Source organism: Hemiscyllium ocellatum, chromosome 9 (genome assembly GCF_020745735.1).
Source record: "Hemiscyllium ocellatum isolate sHemOce1 chromosome 9, sHemOce1.pat.X.cur, whole genome shotgun sequence".
Classification (NCBI taxonomy): domain Eukaryota; kingdom Metazoa; phylum Chordata; class Chondrichthyes; order Orectolobiformes; family Hemiscylliidae; genus Hemiscyllium; species Hemiscyllium ocellatum.
This window is the reverse complement of record NC_083409.1, coordinates 97,599,315-97,624,160: the sequence shown is the minus strand read 5'-3', so window position 1 is coordinate 97,624,160 and position 24,846 is coordinate 97,599,315. Positions and strand designations below refer to the sequence as shown.

The 24,846-nt window shown below is 41.3% G+C and overlaps 1 protein-coding gene across 1 annotated transcript in view; it reads left to right on the top strand.

Moving 5' to 3' along the window:
* ephx4 (epoxide hydrolase 4) overlaps window positions 1-13,328 on the top strand; it is a 76,188-nt gene extending 62,860 nt beyond the window's left edge. The window contains exon 7 of the mRNA XM_060829602.1: window positions 13,106-13,328. Within this exon, the coding sequence (XP_060685585.1) occupies window positions 13,106-13,328 (223 nt within the window). The remainder of the gene's footprint in view (window positions 1-13,105) is intronic.
* The last annotated feature ends 11,518 nt before the right edge of the window (window positions 13,329-24,846 follow it).

Below are 24,846 nucleotides of genomic sequence, written 5' to 3'. Positions count from 1 at the left end.
CTGGTGAAATTACTTGTGAGCCAAACAGCATAAGAGCAAGTGATAGACAGAGATAAGAGATTCCAGTGGATCAGACATAAGCTTTGCACATTGAGTTTGGAATTGTGGTGGAGAATTAAACTATTCACTGGAGGAGGGGGTTCAACAACTACCGTCATCCACAATGATAAAGCTGAAAGATTTAGATCTTCAGCATCTAAAGCATCTTCAGCTGGAAGTGCCAAGTAAGTGATCCATCTCAGCTTCCTTTAGTGGTCCCCACCATCACAGTCTTCAGCCAATTCAATTCACTCCATGGAATAGCAAGTAAAGCTGAAGGCCCTGGATATTGCAAAGACCATGGGCCCTGACAATATATCAGCAACAGTACTGAAGACTTGCACTGCAGAACTTGCTGCACCCCTAGTCAAACTGTTCCATTTTCACTATAACAGTGGCATGTGCCTGGCAATGTGGAATATTGTCTAGTTATGTCCTGTAAACAAATAGTGGGACTTAATTAACAATAACTCACTTACTAATATATTTGACCAAGTGTTGCATATAAGAGCCCTAGCAAAATGAGTCAGTGGGAATCAGAGGAAAACATTTCGCTGGTTGAAGTCATACCTGGCGCATAGGAAGATGGTCGTGGTTGTTGGAGTCAGTCATTTCAGCTCCAGGGCATCTCTGCAGGAGACCCTCAGGGTAGTGTCCTAGGTCCAACCAGCTGCTTCATTAATGACATTCCCTCCATAATAAGTTCAGAAGTGGGGATGTTTGACAATTGCACAATATTCAGCACCGTTTACAACTCCTCAGATACTGAAGTCATCCATGTTCAAATGTAGCAAGATCTGGGACAATATCCAGGCTTGGGATGACCAGTGGCTAGTAAAATGTGTGCCACACAAATGCAAGGCAATGACTATTTCCAACAAGAAACAATCTAACCACTTTCAATGACATCATCATCACTGAATCCCCCAATATCATGGAAACATGGGTTGAATCTTACAGAGGCCTGAGAAAAATGGGCTTTGCCAAGATTTACAGCAGATTCACATGAGAAGTCAGACGAGGTCTTTCACGATATCAGGAGCAACTTGATTCAATCAAGTCTCACCTCATTAATCTTCAACTACCTTTTTTACCAAACATACTAAGAATACTCGACATAGGAGCTTGAGCAGGTACTTGGCAACTTCAGCTCATCACTCGCTCTATAGATCTCCATTTTGGACATCGGGTGCCAACATCTCATTGCATGCTCTGAGGGCACTGGCCACAAGCACGACCCGTGTCCATGGACAATGGCACCTGACTATTGCCAGCCTTTAAGAACCTTCATGGCATGTCAGTTACAGCACACTCCTGAACCTCAACAGCTGCACAGATAATAACAAGACTGTCTTTCTAACACTGCCGCAAGGACACTGTGTACTCAGGGACACACACATGTCCAGCACATGGACTGGACCAGGCTGCATGTCTGGCCTGTTCACTGACCATCATGTTGCTCGTTAACTCTGAGTCTACCTGGGTGCTGGCAGCATCCCTGCCTGTCTTGCTTTTTTGCTAGCTCACGGTCCTGCTGTCTTACTGTGCTGCCTAAAGCATACACAAAGGAAGGAAGCTTGTTCATGGCTGTCAGCAGGCCTCAGTTAAGACAAGAGAGACAGCGTGGGTGCAGGAGCTCTGGCATTGTAAGTCAAGGGCAGCCTCTGATACCAGTCCAGGGGCTTGGCCATGGTCAGTCAACCATTCCAGGTAGTCAGAGTCAGGATCCTGTCCTCAGCAGGAATGAGAAGCCAAATGTCAGGCAGCTACCATCCATCTTGACTCATTTTACATTCAGGAGAAAGTGAGGACTGCAGATGCTGGAGATCAGAGTCGAGAGTGTGGTGCTAGAAAAGCACAGCAGGTCAGGCAGCATCCAAAGAACAGGAGAGTCGATGTTTCAGGCAAAATTCCTGATGAAGAGCTCTTGCTCGAAACATCAATTTTCCTGCTCCTCGGATGCTGCCTGACCTGCTGTGCTTTTCCAGCACCACACATTCGACTCATTTTTCATTAATATGTGTTGTTTTCCTCCTGGAATGAGAGAGAGAAAGAGAGAAATGTAGGATTAAGGGAGATGACAGTGGCTAGCACAGCTGTTTTGATTCATGTGGAGAGGTGCCCCGGGCAAGTAAATAGACAGCACAGAGGACATGCCGGGTTGGTGATAAAAAGGATTGGGGCAGGGGATAGTGGATGGGAGAAGATGTTGTATGGAATAGTGAGGGGGATAGAATATGTGCCATGATTGGAATGGGTAGTAGCAGAGATAGATTGAGTGTGAGGCAACAGAGAGAAGATGATGGCACCTACAGTGACAGAGTGGAGATTGATCTTCTTCTTGAAGTGCTGTGCATTCCTCCAGATGGCTGAGACAGATTTAACCCCAAAAATAACCAAAAGAACTGCGGATGCTAGAAATCAGAAGCAGAACAGAAATTGCTGGAAAAGCTCAACAGGTCTGGCAGCACCTGTGGAGAGAAATCAGTTAGCATTTCAGGTCCAGTCACCCTTCTTCAGAATTGATGGTAGCTAGGAAAAGTTTTTTTTTGTGTAGAAGATAGTTTGGAGGGAGGGGGTAAGGAGTTACCAATAGATGGAGATGGAGCCCAAAGAGAGAGAAGAACAGATGGACAGACAAAGGAATGGATAATGATCAGCCCAGGAGAATGAATAGCGCAAATGGGAAATATTCATGACTAACAATGGGTTGTGTATAATAGCAGAACGTGTAATAACAAGGCTTGGTGTGTGGGGTTGGGATAAGGAGATGGGAGAAGATGTCTCAAGCCCTAATCCAGAAGGTTGTAGAGTTCGCAAGCAGAAAATGAGTTGCTGCTCTTCCAGCTTGCACTGAGCTTTGCTGGAGCACTGCAGCAGGCATGAGGCAGAGATATTGACCAGAGAACAAAATGATATGTTAAAGTGGCAGGCAACTGGGAACTCAGGATCTTTTTTACATTCAGAACACAGCTGTGCTCCAAAGCAGTGACCCTGTCTATGTTTTATTTCCCAAATGTAGAGGGGACCACACTGTGAGCAGTGAATGCAGTAAACTTGATTGTGTGCAAGTTAAGTGCTGCTTCACCTGGCAGATGTGTCTGGGACCTTGGAAACAGCACCCATTCAGGATGGGGGAAAATAAACGGGCAGGTGTTACATCTTCTGTATTTGCAGGGGAAAGTGCTGTGAGGGGTGTGTTTGGAATGAAGAAGGAGGGGACCAGAGTTTCCCTGACGGAACGGTTCCTGCTGACAAGGGAGGGGAGGGGAATTTGTGTCTGGTGTTGGCATCTCACTGGAGGTGGCACAAATGGCGGCTAATGATGTTCTGGGTGTATATGCTGGTGGGATGGTAGCTGAGGATAATGGGGACTCTATTCCAGCATGGGAGGGTAGAGAAGGGATGAGGGCGGAAATGCAGGAAATGGGTCAGGTCTGGCTGAGGGCCATGTCAATTCTAGTTCTGGGGAATCCTCGGGTGAGGAAGAAGGTTTGGAGGCTCCCTCGTTGAAGTTGGCATGATCAGAAGAGATGGAACAGCGACTGAAATGAACTCATAGAGGTCAGTATCCCATCACCAAGTCACCTTTTATTTGCTTGTGCGCAGTACACTGGCCATGACCAGCCAGCTCGGAGTCAGTCTCCCCTGAGCTAAGAAGATTCTAAATCCCCTGTTTATACTTTCTTCTCTTTTTTTTAACAATAGCTGTGTGGCCAGGTAGCCCAGGAATCACTTACCAAAAAACAACAGTAACATATTGGCTCTGTGACCAGTCAGCTCTGAGTGAGTCTCCCCTGAACTGAGGAGATTCTAAATTCCCTATTTATATATTTTTGTAAGGAAGGCAATACCTCTGGTTAAAGGAACTTTCCCCACAGTGCAGTGTCTATGGCCAACCAGCTCGTTGTCAGTCCTCAACTGAGGAGAGTCTAATCTCCAGGGTTTTTTTGTGCCCCTCCCCCCCCAACACTGCCATACAGCAGTAGTGCTCACATTCCTCACCACCCATGTTTGTGTGTGTACAGGTGTAAGGTCAGTGAAAAACACCGAATGAAAATCAATTTATTAACATTTCACCACCAGAAAACACACCCATATGGCCAATGAACCAGTGACAAGCAAAACCCAGAGAAAGCAATGCATACAAGAAAAAAGGTGAGGGGGAGACGAGATACTACATCAAAATAAAACTGGAGGGGAAAATAAAGCACTCCATTCTCCACAGTGCCTACCTCTTCCCCGTTTATATTTTTTTTCAGCACCGAGTCAGTCCCCTCAACTGAGGAGATGCTAAATATACTGGCTGTATTTGTCCCCCAGCACTATGACCAACTGCAGTAGTTCCCCTGTGATATATATATATATTTTTCTTCTTCTTCTCCCTCCTCACAGTACACTGGCTGTGACCAGCCAGCTCAGAGTCACTCCCCAACTGAGCAGATCTTAATCTCCTAGTTTTTAAAAAAAATTAATGAAATAGTAAAAAATACAAATAGTTAACATTAAACAATGGTTCACAGGGGAAAGGGGCAGCCAGCGGCAAGGTTAACAAGGAAGTGAGGTTCCCCGTTTATATTTTTTCATTTTTTTAGTATTTATTTCTTTTGGCCAGGCCCAGGAGCAGCCCTGCCCTGAGACTTGTTTTCTTTTCCTTTATACCCCCACACTACCGCCTAACTGCGGTAGTGCTTATATTTCCCCAGCAGCCATGTTGTGTGTGTGCAGGTGTGAGACACAGTGAGAGAGACAAGGTACACGAATCTTTATTCAATTTCCACCACCAGGAAGAAAGGAAAACACCCGAGTGGCCAGTGACAAGCAGTGCCCTTCACATCAAAGGGCAAATGCTGTGTGATCAAACAGTGAAGGGGAGGGCAGGGATTAAATCAAAATAGAGTTGGAGGGGGAAATAATGCACTCCACTCCCTGTGGCGCCCACCTCTCCCTGAACAACTCCAGGGTGTTGGTGGACACCGCATGCTCCTTCTCCAAGGATACCCGGGCCCTAACGTAACCGCGGAAGAGGGGCAGGTAGTCAGCCCTAATGACCCCCTCCACGGCCCGCTGTCTGGACCTGTTTATGACCAGCTTGGCCAGGCCAAGGAGCAGACCCACGAGGAGGTCTTCAGAAGGTCTTAAGGAGGTCTTAAGCCTCCTGGTTCCCGCCTGCAAAGCGGGGTTCCAAATTTCCCTTGTTTGCCATGTCTGATGCCTGCAAGACAGCATCTGGACTGACAATGGAGTTTTAAAAATGGCTTTTAATTCTGGGATATCCCAGTGCAGCTCCAGTCCCATGTGTGGCTCTGGACTCTGGACTTGCTGTTAGCGATATCTGGAGTTTGAAGGAGGGAGGGGTGGTTGGAATGGAAGGAAGTAAGGAACTGCAAGGGGGGGGTGAGGGAGGAGGCTGCTAGAATGGAGGAAAGAGACATCTGCAGTTTGGGTAAAAGGAGCCAGCAATGTGGGGGGCAAAGAGGGAAGTTGGAAGTTGGGGGGCAAACATGGAGTTGCAAAGTTCGGGTCAAATAAGAAGGATCCTATCTGGTCTTCCTGAATTGTAAAGTAGTGCTCAACAAAACCTAAAGACAAACCCTCAAAAATATCATGATAGAACCAGGTTTGATAGGCTTTATGGATAGAGGCATAGAGTACAAAAGCAAAGATATTTTGCTGAACCTGTTTAAAACAACTGAACTATCACTGTGACTATGGTTTCCAATTCTGGCTATCAGAAAGAAGGGAAGATTTTATGGAGGAATCCGAAGAGATTCGCAAGAGTGGCTCCGGGGATGAGGGTTTAGAGTGAATCTGAGTTCACTCTTCTGAAGAGCTCAAGGTTTAATGGAGCTATCTAAAATGAAGAAGGGTTAGATGGAATAAATGAAAACTGTTTCCAATGGCTGAAAGATCAATAATCAAATGGGCCAAATACAACCTAATTTAAAAGGTTTGCAAAAGAACCAGTGACAACATAAGGACAGAAGATTTACAAAAAGAGTGATTTGGATTTGTAATGCACCCCCTCCCTGATAGTGAAATAGACACAAGTTCAAATTAGTCCTCAAAAGGAAATTGGATAAATAGAGTCATAGAGATGTACAGCACGGAAACAGACACTTCGGTCCAACCTGTCCATGCCGACCAGATATCCCAACCCAAACTAGTCCCACCTGCCAGCACCCGGCCCATATCCCTCCAACCCGTTCCTATTCATATACCCATCCAAATGCCTCTTAAATGTTGCAATTGTACCAGCCTCCACCACATCCTCTGGCAGCTCATTCCATACATGTACCACCCTCTTCGTGAAAAAGTTGCCCCTTGGGTCTCTTTTATATCTTTCCCCTCTCACCCTAAACCTATGCCCTCTAGTTCTGGACTCCACGACCCCAGGGAAAAGACTTTGTCTATTTATCCTATCCATGTCCCTCAAAATTTTGTAAACCTCTATAAGGTCACCCCTCAGCCTCCAACGCTCCAGGGAAAACAGCCCCAGCCTGTTCAGCCTCTCCCTGTAGCTCAGATCCTCCAACCCTGGCAAAATCCTTGTAAATGTTTTCTGCAGGAAGACCAGAATTGCACACAATATTCCAACAGTGGCCTAACCAATGTCCTGTATAGCTGCAACATGACCTCCCAACTCCTGTACTCAATACTCTGACCAATAAAAGAAAGCATACCAAACACCTTCTTCACTATCCTATCTACCTGCGACTCCACTTTCAAGGAGCTATGAACTTGCACTCCAAGGTCTCTTTGTTCAGCTACACTCCCTAGGACCTTACCATGGAGGGTAAAATGCAGCACCTCGCATTTATCGGAATTAAACTCCACCTGCCACTTCTCAGCCCATTGGCCCATCTGGTCCAGATCCTGTTGTAATCTGAGGTAACCCTCTTCACTGTCCACTACACCTCCAATTTTGGTGTCATCTACAAACTTACTAACTGTACCTCTTATGCTTGCATCCAAATCATTTATGTAAATGACAAAAAGTAGAGGACCCAGCACCGATCCTTGTGGCACTCCACTGGTCACAGGCCTCCAGTCTGAAAAATAACCCTCCAACACCACCCTCTGTCTTCTACCTTTGAGCCAGTTCTGTATCCAAATGGCTAGTTCTCCCTGTATTCTGTGAGATCTAACCTTGCTAATCAGTCTCCCATGGGGAACCTTGTTGAATGCCTTACTGAAGTCCATATAGATCACATCTACTGCTCTGCCCTCATCAATCTTCTTTGTTACTTCTTCAAAAAACTCAATCAAGTTTGTGAGACATGATTTCCCACGCACAAAGCCATGTTGACTATCCCTAATCGGTCCTTGCCTTTCCAAATACATGTACATCCTGTCCCTCAGGATTCCCTCCAATAACTTGCCCACCACTGAGGTCAGGCTCACCGGTCTATAGTTCCCGGTCCTGTCCTTACCACCCTTCTTAAACAGTGGCACCACGTTTGCCAACCTCCAGTCTTCAAGCACCTCACCTGTGACTATCGATGATACAAATATCTCAGCAAGAGGCCGAGCAATCACTTCTCTAGCTTCCCACAGAGTTCTCCGGTACACCTGATCAGGTCCTGGGGATTTATCCACCTTTAACCATTTCAAGGCATCCAGCACTTCCTCCTCTGTAATCTGGACATTTTGCAAGATGTCACCATCTATTTCCCTACTTAGAAAAGCAAGGAAAGAAGAGCAAAGAAGACAATGGACTTTTTAAAATCATTTACAGAATGGGCATTTCAGGTCATGCCAGCATTTAGTACCATTCCCCACCTGCCCTGTTAATAGTGAGTACCTTGTGTGTCTGGAGTCCAGGCCAGACTAGATGAGAACAGCACTTTCTCTCCCTAAATGTCATTAATGTCTTTTTTCCCCGATAATCAACGCCATTAGACTCCTAATTCCAAATTTCTGTTGAATTCAAATTCCACATCTGCCTTGGCACGTTTCAAACCCAGGTCCCCAGATCATTACCTGGGTTTCTGGATTAATAGTCTAGTGATAATACCAATAGGCCATCACCTGCTCAGGACAGGATTTCTCTTTGAAAGAACTGGCACAGCGTTAAAGGGCTGAATTATCTACTTCTGTGCTGCATTTTCTATTGGACCCAAAACATATTGCAAAGAATTTGAACAGAAACTGTTGAGTGTTAAAAGGTTATGGGGAGAATTGGGTGGTTTGGGGATGAGTAGGGAGATAAGGGATCCAGAAATTTTAAAAACTGCATAAGATCTCATGATTTCTCTCACTGGTTCAGACTCATCCTGAAGAACACAGGGATTACTTCTTTAACCTTAGGAACTGGCAAATTAAAAGTAGCTCACACATGAAATGTAAGTGTTTCCTCCGCAAACCATTTGTTTATTTTTTTTGCCTTTGTTTGGTCAGATGTTAGTTCTTCTGTCTTTGATCTTCAACCAAAACACCTCTCTGAAATTTTAATTACCTGCTAATAAACCTTTGTGGCGTTTCATTCTCTTCTGGTTCAAGGGCATGTGTTTCAGTGAGAAGAAAATATTCATTTTGATGACTATAAGTGAAATGTGATATTGCCAGCTGAAGAAAATGGGAAAATAATTATTTAAGAAATTGAGAAAATCAGAAGGAATCTGGTTACCAAGGAAGCATTACAATCAGCTGGAGAACAGTTGCCTGTTCACATTCAGTTTGAAATGACATGGTATTTTATTGGAAAGAAACATTAGAAATTTCTCATTACATTATTTTAATGAAGTCATTACTCTGTTTAAGATAAATTATTGCAGTCACATGGTTGTTAATAACATCAAACATCAAACTTCCAGTCAACAAAGCATGGGGAGGAGGGAGTTTGACAGCTTACTGATACACAGCTAAGTAGACAGTTAGTATAAGAAAGATGTGCATTTATAGGGCACCTTTTATGAGTTCAGGACCTCCTAAAGCACTTTTGAGCTAATATAATAAGACAGCTCAGTAATGTCATCAAAGCAGTAAGAGATAAACAGTCAGATTAATTATCTCAGTAATGTTGATTGAAGGATAAATATTAGTTATGACACTAAATGACCTTTCATTTTTACCTAAATATAACACAAACATGAAAGTTAATTTGCAGTAAAGATAGAAGTTTGGCTCTTTTACATTCAATTGTTCTGTGGAATAGTTGAATAAAACTGGGTTACAAAGATGCACATTAAAAATAAATTGGATTCCAAGGTCACATACCAGTCCATGAATTCTATAATTTTTCTCTACTTAAAAAGTGTACTACATTTTATTCTTTGTGCCAAAGTGGACAAGTTCACATTTTATCACATTATGCTCCACCTATCAAAATGTTTGTCCACTTATCTATGTCTCTACCTTCTGTTGATAACTTACTTTTCTATCTATCTTTGTGTCACTGGCAAATTTGGCTTCCATACATTCAGCCCCTGCACCCATGTCATTGTTATAGATTGTAGATAGTCAAGTAGCTCACGGTTGATTAGCTTAGTTGGGTGGATGGCCAGTTTGTGATGCAAAGTGACACCAATAGTATGGGTTCAGTTCTCACACCAGCTGAGGTTACCAGGAAGGTGCCTCCTTCTCAGCTTCTCCTTTCACATGAGAAGGGCTGCCCTCTGGCTAAGCCACCACCAGTTGTCTCCCTCTCTCTAATGACACCAGGTTATTGTCCAACAGATACCTTGGGATCAACTTTGGACTATAACCTGGTGTTGTCTGACTTCTGACTTTGTCCAACACTGGCATCTCCACATTATCTCTCTCTAATGAGACAGTAGTCTTCTGGGACTATGGTGGTTTTATTTTAAATAGTTGAGTTTCTAATGCTGATCTTTGTAGCAGTAGATGGAGATTGCTAACCTGAAAGAGGCCCATTTACCCATCCCCTCTGCTTCCTGTTTAGTAGCCAATTCTTTATCAATGTTAAAATGTTTTGCCTATACTATGTGCTCTTACCTTTGATGTTGCACCTTAACTCTGCCAGATCACATTATGATTCTCAAAGTACCCTACTGTAAATTCCTTTATAATGGATTCTAATATGTTCTGCAACACATGTCAGGCTAACCAGCCTACATTTTCCTGCTTTCTGTCCTCCTTTCATAAATAATGGTGTTATATTAGCTATTTTCTAATCAACTGTAACCTTCTAGAATCCTATGAATATTGGAAGATCATAACCAATGTCTCTAATACCTCATCAGCCACTTTTGTTTTAAGATTTTAGGCTGTGGGCAATTTGGTCCTGGAGATTTGTCAGCCTTTGACCAGCACCTTTTCTATTGCACGCTACATGAGCCTGTGTGTGACTCTTTTTTTCAGTGGGGACCTTGGGGAGGCACCATCATCATCCACTTGATCCTAATGGTTTGGTGGTCAGATGTCAACAGCGCGTTGAATTGTGATAATTGTGACCACCTTGCCTCTTGTTCCACCATCACTGGCAGTGAGACAGAGTCATCCTTCCCCTTTTTTTTCTTATTGAGAATTATTTGGACCTCACTTTGTCATGCAGCTCCCTCTCTGACCTTACTGTCATGGGTGACCCTACCAGAAGCAAGGAGTTCCCAACTGCATTATGCAAGAGGTCGTCAGAGTCTGGCAGCCTCTTCACAACATCAGAGTGGTGATCCCATCAATATTGCAATCTATTGGAAAGGGCAAAAAGGTTATGATGGATGGAGACAATGATTTTCCCAATGTTTACTGGAGAAAATTTTAGCCCATCTAATACTGGATATCAGACAAATATGAGACTGAATATGGTTGAATGGATGCCGAGAGATAGTAGACAGCAAATATATGAAGCTAACCTCATGGGAGGAAGTTTAATAAGTAAGAAGTAAGGGGAATACCTTGTGGATGGGCCAAATTGGAAAATTTCCAAAGCTGATCCCAATGTACCTGCTTCAACTCCAATTATAGTAGATGTGTCGGAGTAAACCTTTCTGGTAAGGCTGTACATTCATGATAGCTTGGTTGTTATTTGAATTAAGTGCTGGTAGGAATTCCTATTCCTTAGCAACATTTTGTAGCAGGTCAGTGCATATTGTATAGCTGTTTATAGCCCGGGTGAAGAAGGAGAGCTTTATTGTATCACACCAGCATATCTTCATTTCTGTTCGACTGACCAACCAAAAACCAGGATGCTGATCCATACAACTCCTAATTTTGTTTTTATTCTCTCTAACTGATACCTCTTATATCCTCCCTGTTATTCCAAACCTTAGGACATGCAGCCATGTAGTTTGCGACCGAATGCTGACAAAAATGAATATTCTGAGATTTGTCTAGTTGAATTGGTTCAAAAGGTAACACTCTACACCTCATCGTGCTTTATAAGCTCTGCAGCTAGTGATAGATATGGTATTCATTTTAATTATTACCATTTAATTTTCACATTAATGTGTCATGAGGAATTCCAGTGCCTCAATTGCTAAAGATATGCTATAATGCATAAGTTATCACAGTGATGTATCAACATCATCTTTAAAAATTAGACTTATACTAGTGGAAGCTAACAACACTCACCATTGTTACTTCAGGGAAAATTGCATAGGTGTTAGTACAGCATATACATCTGCCTGATCCCTGCAATGGGAAGAGTAACTATTCTTTCTCTTTCACCCTAATCACTTACTTCTAATCCAGCTTTCATCTCCCTTGTTTTTAGACAGCTCTTGGTTGAGCCAGTTACAATGGCCTCAATGTGAGGAAATATCACAGGACACATTTAATTTAGTGGATCAGTAACTCAAATCATAGAAAAATAAAGTCTACGTACTGGTTGCCATTACTTTCTACAGAATGAAAACCAACTCTCTTACTGCAATGGCAAAATCATAGATCCACGTATTTTACGTTTAATGTACTGAATACAATCTATACACTGGCATCTAGTGCTGACATTGTTAAAACTGGTTTCCTTGTCCTGGAGACAGAATCAGAATGCATACATACAGAGCCACGTATATACAACTCTCGGGTACATAAAAGTACTAACATTTACATCATCACATTTGTCATTTACTCCCTGCTGTTTTCCACTTTCTTAGACTTTCCCTTTTTTTTATATAAAACCCTCCCTCTTTTTCCCTGCCATTGAACTTAAACATGTTCTCTCGCTGATATTTTCCAGTTCTGACAGAACTGAAAGGTGGTGTATTTTCTGGGTCTTGTGGCAATGGGCTCAGATATGGAAAGGCAGAAAAATAACAAGGGAACTCCCTCAATGCATTCCCACTGCTGCGGTGAACTGGGAAGCAGATTGTCTGACTGAGGTGCCCAGGCAACCTACATACTTGAAGGGGGCAAGTCAGGAGTGATGGTGTGATTGGGTCGCTGGCAGAGCAGCCTCCTTGCAGAAGCCATACAGGAGGCCTCCCTGTGACACACTGTGGGGCCACTGTAGCTGGGGAACCCATTTGCCAAAGAAGGGACAGGCATCAAGAAAGTCTGCACCAATGAGTAAACCCAAACACTTCTGCCAGAGGCATGGCTCCACACTGTTGAGCACTTTGATCACTTTTCAAGTGCTGTTTATATTTCCGCTCCTGAGGACACCTGTGTTTAGATACCACTGTGTTCACCTGTCTGCCATCTTTAGCAGCACTCACCTCTTCTGATGGGGCTGCTGAGGTTATACAGTTGCCAGTCTTGGGAGTTCTTAAGAAGTGTCATACCAGACGTGAAACGTTAACTGTTTTCTCTCCACAGACACTGCTAGACCTGCTGAGTTTCTCCGACATTCTGAGTTTGTCTCAGATTTCCAGCTTCTGCAGTATTTTGCCTTTGTCTGCTTTCTCTCCACAGATGCTGCCAGATATCCTGAGTTTCTCCAGCAACATCTGTTGTTGTCTCTGAGTATATGTGGCATTTTCTGTTTTTATTTTAAATGGAAAGATGTCTTTATAAGAGGAAGTAAAAGTGAAAAATGTAACAACAAATGACCCCATTCTCATTCATGACTTTCAGTTCAGTCAAAAATAGAAGCCTGAATTTTTGTGCATTTCAAGTTTAAGCCTATAGCTATTCACTATAGACAATGACTGCTTTTGTTTTACAGTAGCCTTCCCTTGAATCAGAATGAGGTGATGACACCCACCCTGTTGTTGTGGGGAGAAAAGGAAGAATTTCTGGAATTCAGAATGGCCGAGGTCACAAAGACCTACGTGAAGAGTAGCTTCAGACTGAATATTGTGCCCGAAGCCAGTCACTGGCTTCAACAGGACCAGCCCGAAGTAGTTAATAACTTAATTTGGGAATTTTTAAAGGAGGTCGGCCAGTAAAACATGTTGTTATTGATGATATGATTTAAGATGAGAAGATTTTGCGATGGTTCCAGTGTGAAAATTAAATGTTTTTTCTGTGTCACCTAACTCTAACCAATCCCCTTTACACTGCTGTCTGAAATCTTTCGGTGGTGCTGAATGAAAGTCTGCTTGTAAGGTTTGTACTTTGTTGTTGCACTACTTATTAGCCTACATGTAATTCTGCTCAGTAACCATTTAAAGCTGTGGTCTCCCTTTATAAAATGTGCATTCAAGTTTATATGTATGTTTATATTATATATATATATATACCTATAGAATGGAGAGAGAGAGAGATGCCTTATATATATAAAAGATACATATATATAAAATTATGATTTCTAAATTACAAATGATCACATTTCTGTGTACTTGGATTGACCAAGGATTTGAAACAAAGAATTATCTGCCGAAGAAAGTAATTGACAAGACAACATAAAACTCCTCAAGTTTTTCTGTTTTCAGTGTGGAGCTGGTGGGTGCAAAGAATGCAAGTGGGAGATATAAGGGATGTGACAGCTTTAAATTGAAAGAGGTTTGACATTGTTTGAGACAGCATTTTAGCATATTTATTCCTGAATCTTTGCACATGAAAACACCAGCCTTAAGACTTGTAATTAAGAAACAATGATGTCACCATGTTAATGACTGATACATGCTCCTTACTGTTTTCATTCACATGGTGGTACCTTTCACCACCTTCTTATGAAGAAAGCAAGAGTGCCATTTCTGAAAATTTAAATGGGGTTGTTTATATTTTATACTTATAAGTTGTATAGATTGATGTTTTTATTGACAAAGATCATTTATTGAAAATAATGCTGTAACTACAATCCGGTCTCCATGGCAAATGTATATATTCATCCATAGAATATTAAAAACAGATTATCTACCTGCTCTATTCCTAGAATGCTTTGGGAATATAGTTATTGCTGATTCTCTCAATTGGAACAAATCTGCGCAATGCTCCATCTGCTGGTCTAATTCAAAATAGACCAGCCTCACCTACATGAAATGGTACATGTATGAAAAATAGCCTCAAGATTTGAACCTATCATATGGAAAGGGGCAAGAATTTCTTGACATGGTTCTCCTGATCAACCACCACAACCTCATTCTACAAACTTCCAAACATTGTCAGCTGACAATGATTCAGCCAATCTGGAAAATCTGTTAGGTTCTGGGTAAAACAGTCTAAATTTTCAATTATCTGATTAGGTGATGCCCAGAGTTCTTTTTGAAGGGGAGAAGGGAGGTGAATAATACATCATAAGCATTGTATCCTGAACAGTCTAAAATTAACGTTTTAAAACCAGACACATTTACCAACAGTTAAAATACAACGAAGCTCATTGGTGGATACAGATTCTCAATATCCTTAATTCCAGATGAGACAGCTACCCATTATAGTTAATGGTTTTGTTTCAAACTTCCAATATTCAATTCATGGGTGGACACAGCTTCTCCATTTCCCCAATCTTTGATGAGACATCAGAGTTTAAGTCAGGAAAGTGGAGTTGAGGAGGGGAAGACCCGCCATGATTTCACTGAATGAGAGCAGATTTGATGAGCCAAATGGCTTATTTCTGTTCCTATTTCTAATGATGCTATCTCCTATTTAGCATTTTTCCGGGAACACTTTTTTTTAAGCATCCTAACGGGTAGCAAATTAGCTTGCACACACTGTACTGCTGAAGCCAACAATGTGAATCCCAGTTCACTGACATCCACATACGCAATTTCTCTTCATATTAGTTTTGCTAATTCTCAACTGAGCCATAGGGGGAAAGCACTGGAATCTAAAAGAATGGGTAGGCAGTGAGGAGAAACCCCAACAGTAACTATTTTTATCCTCTGCTTTGCTCAGTCTGAAGCAGTTGGCTTGCCCCAGTAAACACACATGATGCCGTATCCATTTAATTGACCACAGAGAAGACTGTGACTATTTGCTTGCCTTCCCAGAATTTTCAATTGACAGTCTTCTGAAAAAAATAACTTTAATTTAGTCTTTTACAAAGCAAGGGTTTTAAGGATAGTACATTTTTGAGATGTGTTCAATGATCTGTAAGGGTAAATTTACTAATCCCCTGCCCCCTATGGAGATTGGGCTTCAACCCACATACCCTTCAGGAGTGGGAGCTCGGATCTTATGAATTTACCCTTTACCAAAATTGTATTTCAAATGTGTTAACATTTTAGATGCAAATTCTTCTGGTAAAATCACACAATTATAACAATTTGTGTTTTGCTGATAGTTTGTAAGAGTGAAAGTGGCTGCATGCTTAATTTTTACTTGAAATATTGATTGTATTTTCCATAAATCACAAGTTGTTCTCACAGCATTTATGTTCTGCGTTAATGAAATATTTTAGTGCAACCCAATTCATTACAAACTTGAATAACATTTAAATCATGCAAGGAAATCACATGTATGGGAATGCCCAGCAATCAAACTCAAAACTATACTGCTGATTCTTCACTGTTGTTAGATCAAAATTCAAGAATTCCTTGTTTTCCCACAACCCAGATAACTTCAATGGGTACAAGAAGGCAGCTCACCACCAACTTTTCAAGGATAAATAGGGACAGATAATATATTCTGGTCCAGCCAGTGATGTCTACATCCCATGAACAAACATATAACATGATTAGCCAAGAAGCAAGGTGGAGCTTCTTAGTTTTCAGTGCAAATCATGCTAAAAGCCTATAGGAACACTGATAATACCTCACACCCTACAAGATATTTACTTAATGAGTAATTAATATTTTATTGTAATAGAAATAGTTAAGAATTATCTGCCACACTGCTCACTGATGACCGTATGCCTCTTTACTGAGTCTATGGAAATTTGTTCATAGTTACTAAAACTTGTAATAATTGTTTGGTCAGCTGAATAAAGCCTAAATATTGTTTTTAAAGTAAGGAAAATTCAATTTACTAATCGGTCTAAACTACAATGAAATTATCCACAGCCAGTACTGTTAAGCATGAAGTGCAAAATTAATGAGTAGATGAGGAATCCTTGGAATACAACAGTTAAGAGCGAATAGGATAAACACTTAGAAAGGGATATATTTAAGGGATATGATGGTTAGCACTACTGCCTCATAGCACTAAGAACCTGGGTCTGATTCCAACCTCAGGTAATTGTGTGGAGTTTGAATGTTCTCCCTGTGTCCGTGTGGATTTCCTCCAGGTATTGTAGTTTCCTCCTACAGTCCTAAGGTGTGCATGTTAGGTGGATTGGCCATGCTAAATTGTCCGTAGTGTCCAGGGATGTGTAGGCTAGGTAAATTTACAGGGATGGCAGTGGATCTGGATGGGATGTTTTTCAGAGGGTCACTGCTGACTTGATGGGCTGAATGGCCCTAACTGTACAGATTCTATGATTTGATATTTTGTATAACAGACTGATATCCCTATGTTGAATTCACAAAAGACTTTAAAGGGTTTTATTGCAAATTTATTGTGTAGGATAAATGCCAGTTTACACTTTTCCCTTTTGGCCCCTTCCCTGTCCAGAAACCCATTCTCCATTGGGGAGAATTTTTTTTTAAATTAACCCAAACACTAGTTAAACAAGTCACAAATTAATGAGAACCAAATAAAAAGGGTACTTGTGATGCAGTGGTAATAAAAAGGGTACTTGTGATGCAGTGGTACATCTACTTTTGGGCCAGATTACCTGGCTTTAGGTCCTATCATCTCCAGAGAAGTGTCATAACACATCTGAACAGATTGAATGAAAATATAACAACAGCTACAATCAACAGTGGAGGGGCGTAAACTAAAAAGGAACTCAGTTTTCTATTTTATTTTAGGAACCTACCACCAAATAAACCAATCACCCAAGAATAAATTTACAAACACTGCCCACCAGGGCCAGTATTACAAGAACAATAATCAAAAAGATGGGGAAACAAAGGAGGGAACTAAGTCAAATTAGTGCTAAACACAGAGATCATCCTGTCCAGCCTCCAATGCCTCCCTCTGCAAACTTTAAGGGTGTTGGTGAACACCACATGCTCCCTCATCAAGGATACATGAGCATAAATGTAACCACAAAGAGAGACAGGCAACTGAGAAACTTGAGCCCCTCCTCGGCCCATTGCCTGGACCTATTGATGGTCACTTTATCCAGGCCCACGGGGAGGTTGTCTGGCCTGTCCACCCCCTAGAATCCAGCATTTCCTTTTATTTTGAAACACCACCATCAAATCACCTGAATTAACAAATAACAACCACTGGTCACCAGGGGAGTGCCATCATAACAAAAGTCAAGGAAGGGTGAGGAAAGAGGGAGGGACTAAATTAAAATGGAGTTGGAAAGGGAAATAATGTCCCCAGCACCCATGCTGCTCACCACCTTCTGAAAGTTTCAGGAGTGTTGGTGGATACCATGTCCTCCTTCTCCAAGGACACCTGGGTGTGAACATAGCCACGGAAGAAGGGTGAACAGTCAGGAACTGTGACTGAGCAATTTTTTTTTACCATTACCAAATCCCCTGTGTCTATAATAAAATGACCAATGTAGAAGGACAGCCCGTCAAGGCAGTCAACGATAGAAAAATTAAAGGAAAGAAAGGTAGGGAGAGAGAGGGAAGCCTAGGTCTTAAATAAAATTTTCAATAAGCATTATCTACTTTCAATCAATTCTGGAGATGTTCTGTTTAACCCTTAGAGGATCTTATGATGCAGTGGTAATTTTCCTACATCTAAGCCAGGTTTGGTACAAGTTCCATCTCCTGTGCAGTTGTATCACAATATATCTGTACAGGTTAAGGGACATGCATTTCTAACAGTGACATAGTAATGGGTTTGGGAGCAAAGATTACAATAAACCGCTCTCTGCTTCCACTCTTGTAAAAACTTCCTGAGACCGCAGAATCAGAACATTCTGTGTGATGATTTACCAAAATTGCCCAAATGGCCTCCTCCTCATCAAGTGCTTACATTTCTATGATGTGGTGAGCTTCAGTAACGATGCAGTAAAGGGATTAGAATCTTTGACTGCATTTCCATTCCTGTTTCCATAGGCACTTCTGCAGGACAATGATAAATTTAAATCTCCATAATCTGACAGCTGTGTAATACTTCTGTGCATTATGGAAATTTATGTTGAGTATTAGAGAAGTTAACAATGAGGTACAATTTCTTTCAAGCGTTAATTTTTAAAAGTTGTCATTTTCCAACAAAAAGCCCACAAATTTACAAAAGACCTTGCAAGTACCTGTATCTGGTAAACACAGTCTACATCATTTTCTGTACAGTTCTAAGGAAACACATACAGCGACTGTTCACATTCCCAGTTTTCAGAGCAGAACATTCTCATCAATTTTTGACACCATTTTATGTGGCATCTCTAAAATGTACAGTCTATTTAATGCAAAATCAAGCTCCTCTGATATCAAAAGGATCACACTTTTGCAATTGGCATTCAGCAGACAAAGTGCCATGAATGGGAGTACCGTGGACTATTGCCAAAATGCCATGTAATAATTTCATGAGGCTAAAAGGAACATGTTGCCCCATTTTTCCACTTAATTCAGTCAGCTCTGCCTTGCAGAGGAGCAATAACCTTCCCAATTGATGAACTTCCTTTCAACCCTGATAGCTGAATGCTTTTATTTAATGACCAATAAAAATGATCTGGCCTCCACTTGGGAAATTCAGCATACCATGTAATCTCCCATCCAGCACCTTCTAAAATCAAACCTCTTCCCCATTATGCCTTCTCAAGAGGCATGAATTATCAGTTACGTACTAGCATCAGGGCCAGGGCAGTCAGGGCATGGTATATTAGGGTCCAATTACCAACGTCCAGGCATTAGGGGTCTCACTGTGCTCAGGTCAGGGACTGGGGTCTTGATCCAGGAGCAGCATGGACCAATGTTTTCTGTCCCTGTCCCTGACTAACTATGACCACTTGGTTAAATGGGAAGCAAAACAGTAGAGAATTAAGAAAAAATAAAATGGTAAATATCAAAGTTTTATCATTCTTGCAGGAAACATCTCCAAAACTGCTGAAGTAAACTATTTGACTGATGAAAATAGAACTTTCAAAAGAACAATCAGTGCCACTGGCTACAAATCAGCAAAACATTTTTCCATTTGTTTAATCATATCTAATGACAACTTAACTACCAAATCTGTCAGCAAGATGGGACTGGCGTGAGTTTGTATACATTTTCCAACAGGTCTTTGAGCTGTGTGTCTGTTCCATCTCCAGTGACATTCCAGCCTTCCAAACAAATTAGCAAAACTTACTCATTGAGAATTGTTGTAAGCTTACAACAGTTGAGATATTGGAATGCACGATTCCAGGCCAATTAAATTAATACATCATTACTGAGTCTACCTAAATGTTTAGATGTTTGGGTTTTCCTGCAGGGATCATGATGAAATGATTGCCAGTTTATGAAGTCTACTCTCTGGACTTGGTTTAGGTTTGATGTTTAGTAGTTGTCATGAAGAAAGCACTGATTTTTGCATTGGAAAGCGCAAAAGACAAGTTTTATTCACATAAATCAAGAATACTGGAAGAAATTACTGCACACAGTCCAATGGCATAAATATATTTTTGTACCAATGTTATTGTTCAGTGAAGATGCACTGTGTTGGTATTCTAGTCTCACCCTGAATTAGTTGAATGTGTAATATATTTCAAAATAATATAAATTTCCATTTAGCTTATATTTTGTGGAACATATTCAAGTAGCTTACAATTATTACCAAAGAAGCTAAATCATTTTCAAAAAGGCAATAATTGCCCTTTATTGATGAGTTAAATTTAAACAAACAATTCCTTAATGAGATTAGAAGGTACCTAGTAGTATATTTCGTCAAATACATATTAGCTCATATTTTGTAGGTATAGTAAATGAGGCCTTCTAAGAAAATACAATTAAATTTGTTCTATTTATCAAGGCAACATAAGTTATCCACAAAAAAATTCAAAGTAATTTGTATTTGTTTCCATTGTAATGTAACGAATTGTGTCAATTTAATAAAGTTATGATTTGGAGACACCTGATGAAGGAGCGTCGCTCCGAAAGCTAGTGTGCTTCCAATTAAACCTGTTGGACTATAACTTGGTGTTGTGTGATTTTTAACTTAATAAAGTTATGAATGCTATGGAGTCTGATGGCTTGTTGTAATTTATTTTATTGTTATTGCTGCAAACTGTTTGAATGATTTTCCTCCAAAGCTCTCAGGTTTTTGTGAGATCCTGATTCTGACAACGTAAGTGAGGCCCAGCTGTTTCTCACAGCATCTGCCTGAGCACATACACCGTGTTCACATTTCCTGTCAGCCCCTGTTTACCACCTTTTAGAACACAGTCCTTTTGAATGGGTTGTTTTTCACAAGTTTGTTCTATTTGTTTTGAGACTAATACTGAAGGTTTGGAAATACAGTTCCCTCTTTGGTTCCCTTTTCCAATAAAGTTCAGTAATTACTGTATCTCATTCTTGAATGTTTATTCAGCTGATAGTATTGCTTCTGCAAAGCTGCCATTCTATAGATATGCAGAACTATAGGTACTATTTCTTCTGATTTCACTTGAGTGGTAATTTTATTTCCATGTAATATGCTTTTATGATCACGAAGGTAAGTAACATAAATTCATGTATATTATCAGTGTGTTAAAGACATAATTCTTACTCATCACATTTTGTTTTCACTGTACTTCCTGCGACTAACAACAGGGAAAAGAACACAGGAAGTCATTTCCTACTCCATTCATCAATGCATGCACGATTCCAAATCACTATCATGTTCATCGCCAGACATCTGCTTCCCAAATCTGAAGTCATCCTGAGAAAGATTGAAGTGCAAGTAGAAGTTGGAGCTTGAATGAAATATTCAATAAAACAAGGGCTAGATAATCTAGAAACATTACAAACTAGTCCTTATGACCAGGAGGTTTTGCTGGCTACTAACAAATTAGATGATAAAGTAATAAGGGAGAGAGAAAGTGGGCAGACAGTTGAAAAGAATTTGCTGTTTGAAGTGAGAGATGGGGGTAACCAACCTCACGGATGGATATGTATTGATAAACATTATCCCAGATGGGACGTATCAACTTAAAATGAGACTAGTGGCTCAGTGTTTTGAAGATCAAGATCGAGATGTTAGAGTGGTCTCTTCCACGACAAGAGAAGTAATCCTGAAACATGTCAGCTCCGTTCGCCTCAACTATCACTACTTGCCCTTGAGAAACTGATGGCAAATCACCATCTTGAGCAATTATCGCCTGTACTTACTAATGGAAAGAAGACAGGTGTTGGAGGTGGTTAAGGAATGAGACCAGGATGTTACAGAGGGAGTGGTCCTTTAGAAACTGCCAACAATGGTGTGTTTATTGGTGGCATTGTATTGGAGGTGGAAGGAATGGAAAAGGATGAATTGGTGAGTCGGAAAGCCAAAGTGGGGGGAACAGAGGCCAAATGATATAAAAGCCACAGAGTATTTTTATAGATATTTTTATTCATTCACAGGAAGTGGGATTTGCTGGCTGGGCCAGCATTTAGCATCCACGACCAATTACCCTCGAGAAGATGGTGAAGGACTATCTGGAACAACTGCAGTTTTTATCTCTTATCACTTTTACCACTTGCATGTTGGAGACATGTTGGAGTAAGGAGGAATGCAACAGGACATTGCAGAGAGAGTGGCCACATTAAAAAGCAACAGGGAAGGTGGGTTTATGAGTAATACCATGTTGGAGGTAGCAGAAATAGGAAAAGATTAACTGTTGTATATGGAAGACAAGGAGATAGAAGGTGAGAAGAATAATAACCCCATTAAGGGTCTGGTATAGTGGGGAGTGACAGCAGAGCAATAGGAGATGGAATAAACATGCATGGAGGTCCATTAGCCACAGCATAGAATCATTGACACGTACAGCACAGAAACAGACCCCTCGGTCCAACTCGTCCATGCCAACCTGATATCCTAACCTAATCTAGTCCCATTTGCCAACACTTGGCCTATATCCATCTAATTCTTAATGAAGGGCATTTGCCCAAAATGTCGATTTTCCTGCTTCTCTGATGCTGCCTGACCTGCTGTGCCTTCCAGCACCACACTCTTGACTCTGATAACTCCAGCATCTGCAGTACTCACTTTTGCCATATCCCTCTAAACCCTTTCCATTCATATACCCATCCAGATATCCTTTATGTGCTGCCAGTATACCAGCCTCTACCACTTCCTCTGACAGCCATTCCATACATGCACCATGCTCTGTGTGAAAAAGTTGCTCCTAAGGTCCTTTAATATCTTCCCCCTCTCACCCTAAACATAAGCCTTCTAGTTCTGGACTCCCCCACCCAGGGAAAAGACTTTGTCTATTTATCCTATCCATGCCTCTCATGATTTTATAAACCTCTTTAAGGTCACCCCTCAGCCTCCGATGCTCCAGGGAAAACAGCCCCAGCCTTTTCAGCCTCTCCCTGTAGCTCAAATCCTCAAACCCTGGCAACAGTTGGGTAAACCTTTTCTGAACCCTTTCAAGTTTTGCAACATCCTTCCGATAGGAAGGAGACCAGAATTGCAAGCAGTATTCCAAAGGTGACCTAATCAATGTCCTGTACAGCCGCAACATGACCTCCCAACTCCTGTACTCAATACTTTGACCAATAAAGGAAAGCATACCAAACGCTTTCTTCACTATCCTATCTACCTGTAACTCTACTTTCAAGGAGCTATGAACCTGCACTCCAAGGTCTCTTAGTTCAGCAAAACTCCCCAGGATGTTGCTATTACGTGTGTAAGTTCTGCTAAGATTTGCTTTCCCAAAATGCAGCACCTCGCATTTATCTGAATTAAACTCCATCTGCCACTCCTCAGCCCACTGGCCCATCTGATCAAGATCCTGTTGTACTCTGAGGTAACCTCCTTTGCTGTCCACGGCACATCCAATTTTGCTGTCATTTGCAAACTTACTAATTATGCGTCCAACGTTCACATCCAAATCATTTATATAAATGACGAAAAGTAGAGAACCCAGCACCGATCCTTGTGGCACTCCACTGGTCACAGGCCTCCAATGTGAGAAACAACCCTCCACCACCACCCTCCGTCTTCTACCTTCGAACCAGTTCTATATATAAATTCTCCCTGTATTCCATAAGATGTGACCTTGCTAACCAGTGTCCCATGGGGAAACTTGTCGAATGCCTCACTTAAGTCCATATAGATCACATCCATTACTCTGCCTTCATCAATCCTCTTTGTTACTTCTTCAGAAAACTCAATCAAGTTCATGACACATGATTTCCCATGCACAAAACCATGCTGACTATCCCAAATCAGTTCTTGCCTTTCCAAATACATGTAAATCCTGTCCCTCAGGATTCCTTCCAACAAGTTGCCCACCACCGATGTCAGGCTCATTGGTCTATAGTTCCCTGGCTTGTCCTTACCACCTTTCTTAAAAAGTAGCATCACATTAGCCAACTTTCAGTCTTCTGGCACCTCACCTGTGACTATCAATGGTACAAATATCTCAGAAAGGGGCCCAGCAATCACTTTCATAGCTTCCCAGAGTTCTAGGGTATACCTGATCAGGTCCTGGGGATTTATCCACCTTTATGCAGTTCAAGACATCCAGCACTTCCCCCTCTGTAATACGGATCTTTTTCAAGATGTCAGCATCTATTTCCCCACATTCTATATCTTCCATTCCCTTCTCCACAGAAAACACTTATGCAAAATATTCATTTAGTGTCTCCCCATCTCCTGTGGCTAAACACATAGGCTGCCGTGCTGATCTTTGAGGGACCCTATTCTCTCCCTAGTTACCCTTTTGTCCTTCATGTATTTATAAAATCCCTTTGGATTATCCTTAATCCTAATTGCCAAAGCTATCTCATGTCCTCTTTTTGTCCTCCCAATCTCCCTCTTAAGTACACTCCTCTTGCCTTTATAGTCTTCTAAGGATTCACTTGATCTCTCCTGTCTATACCTGACATATACTTCCTTCATTTTTGTAACCAAATCCTCAATTTCTCTAGTCATCCAGCATTCCCTACACCTACCAGCCTTTCCTTTCACCCTAACAGGAATATACTGTCTCTGAACTCTAGTTATCTCATTTCTGAAGGCTTCCCATTTTCCTGAAGAACATGAGCAATAAGCATGTGATACGCCTAAAGATAATGAAGCAGGGATCATTTATTCCACTGACAAAATGAAGGAAAATTGAGATTAAACCAGGAAACACAATATTCTTAGAATTAAAATGGTAGTTCACATATGGTTGAAGAAATCCTTTATCTCTCTCTCTCTCTCCATGAGACTTCTTTCTGCTAAAGACACCCTTTCTTCTGAAGAGAGTTCATTTGACTGCCCGAGCTCCCCTCTTCAATGTCTTCTCTCACCATCACCTCACATTCTGATATGGTCTTGATATACGGTAGGGTGATCAATGAATCAGGGCATACAATGTCCTGTTGGCATTGTCTGTATGGTAGACATCGGCACACGAAGATG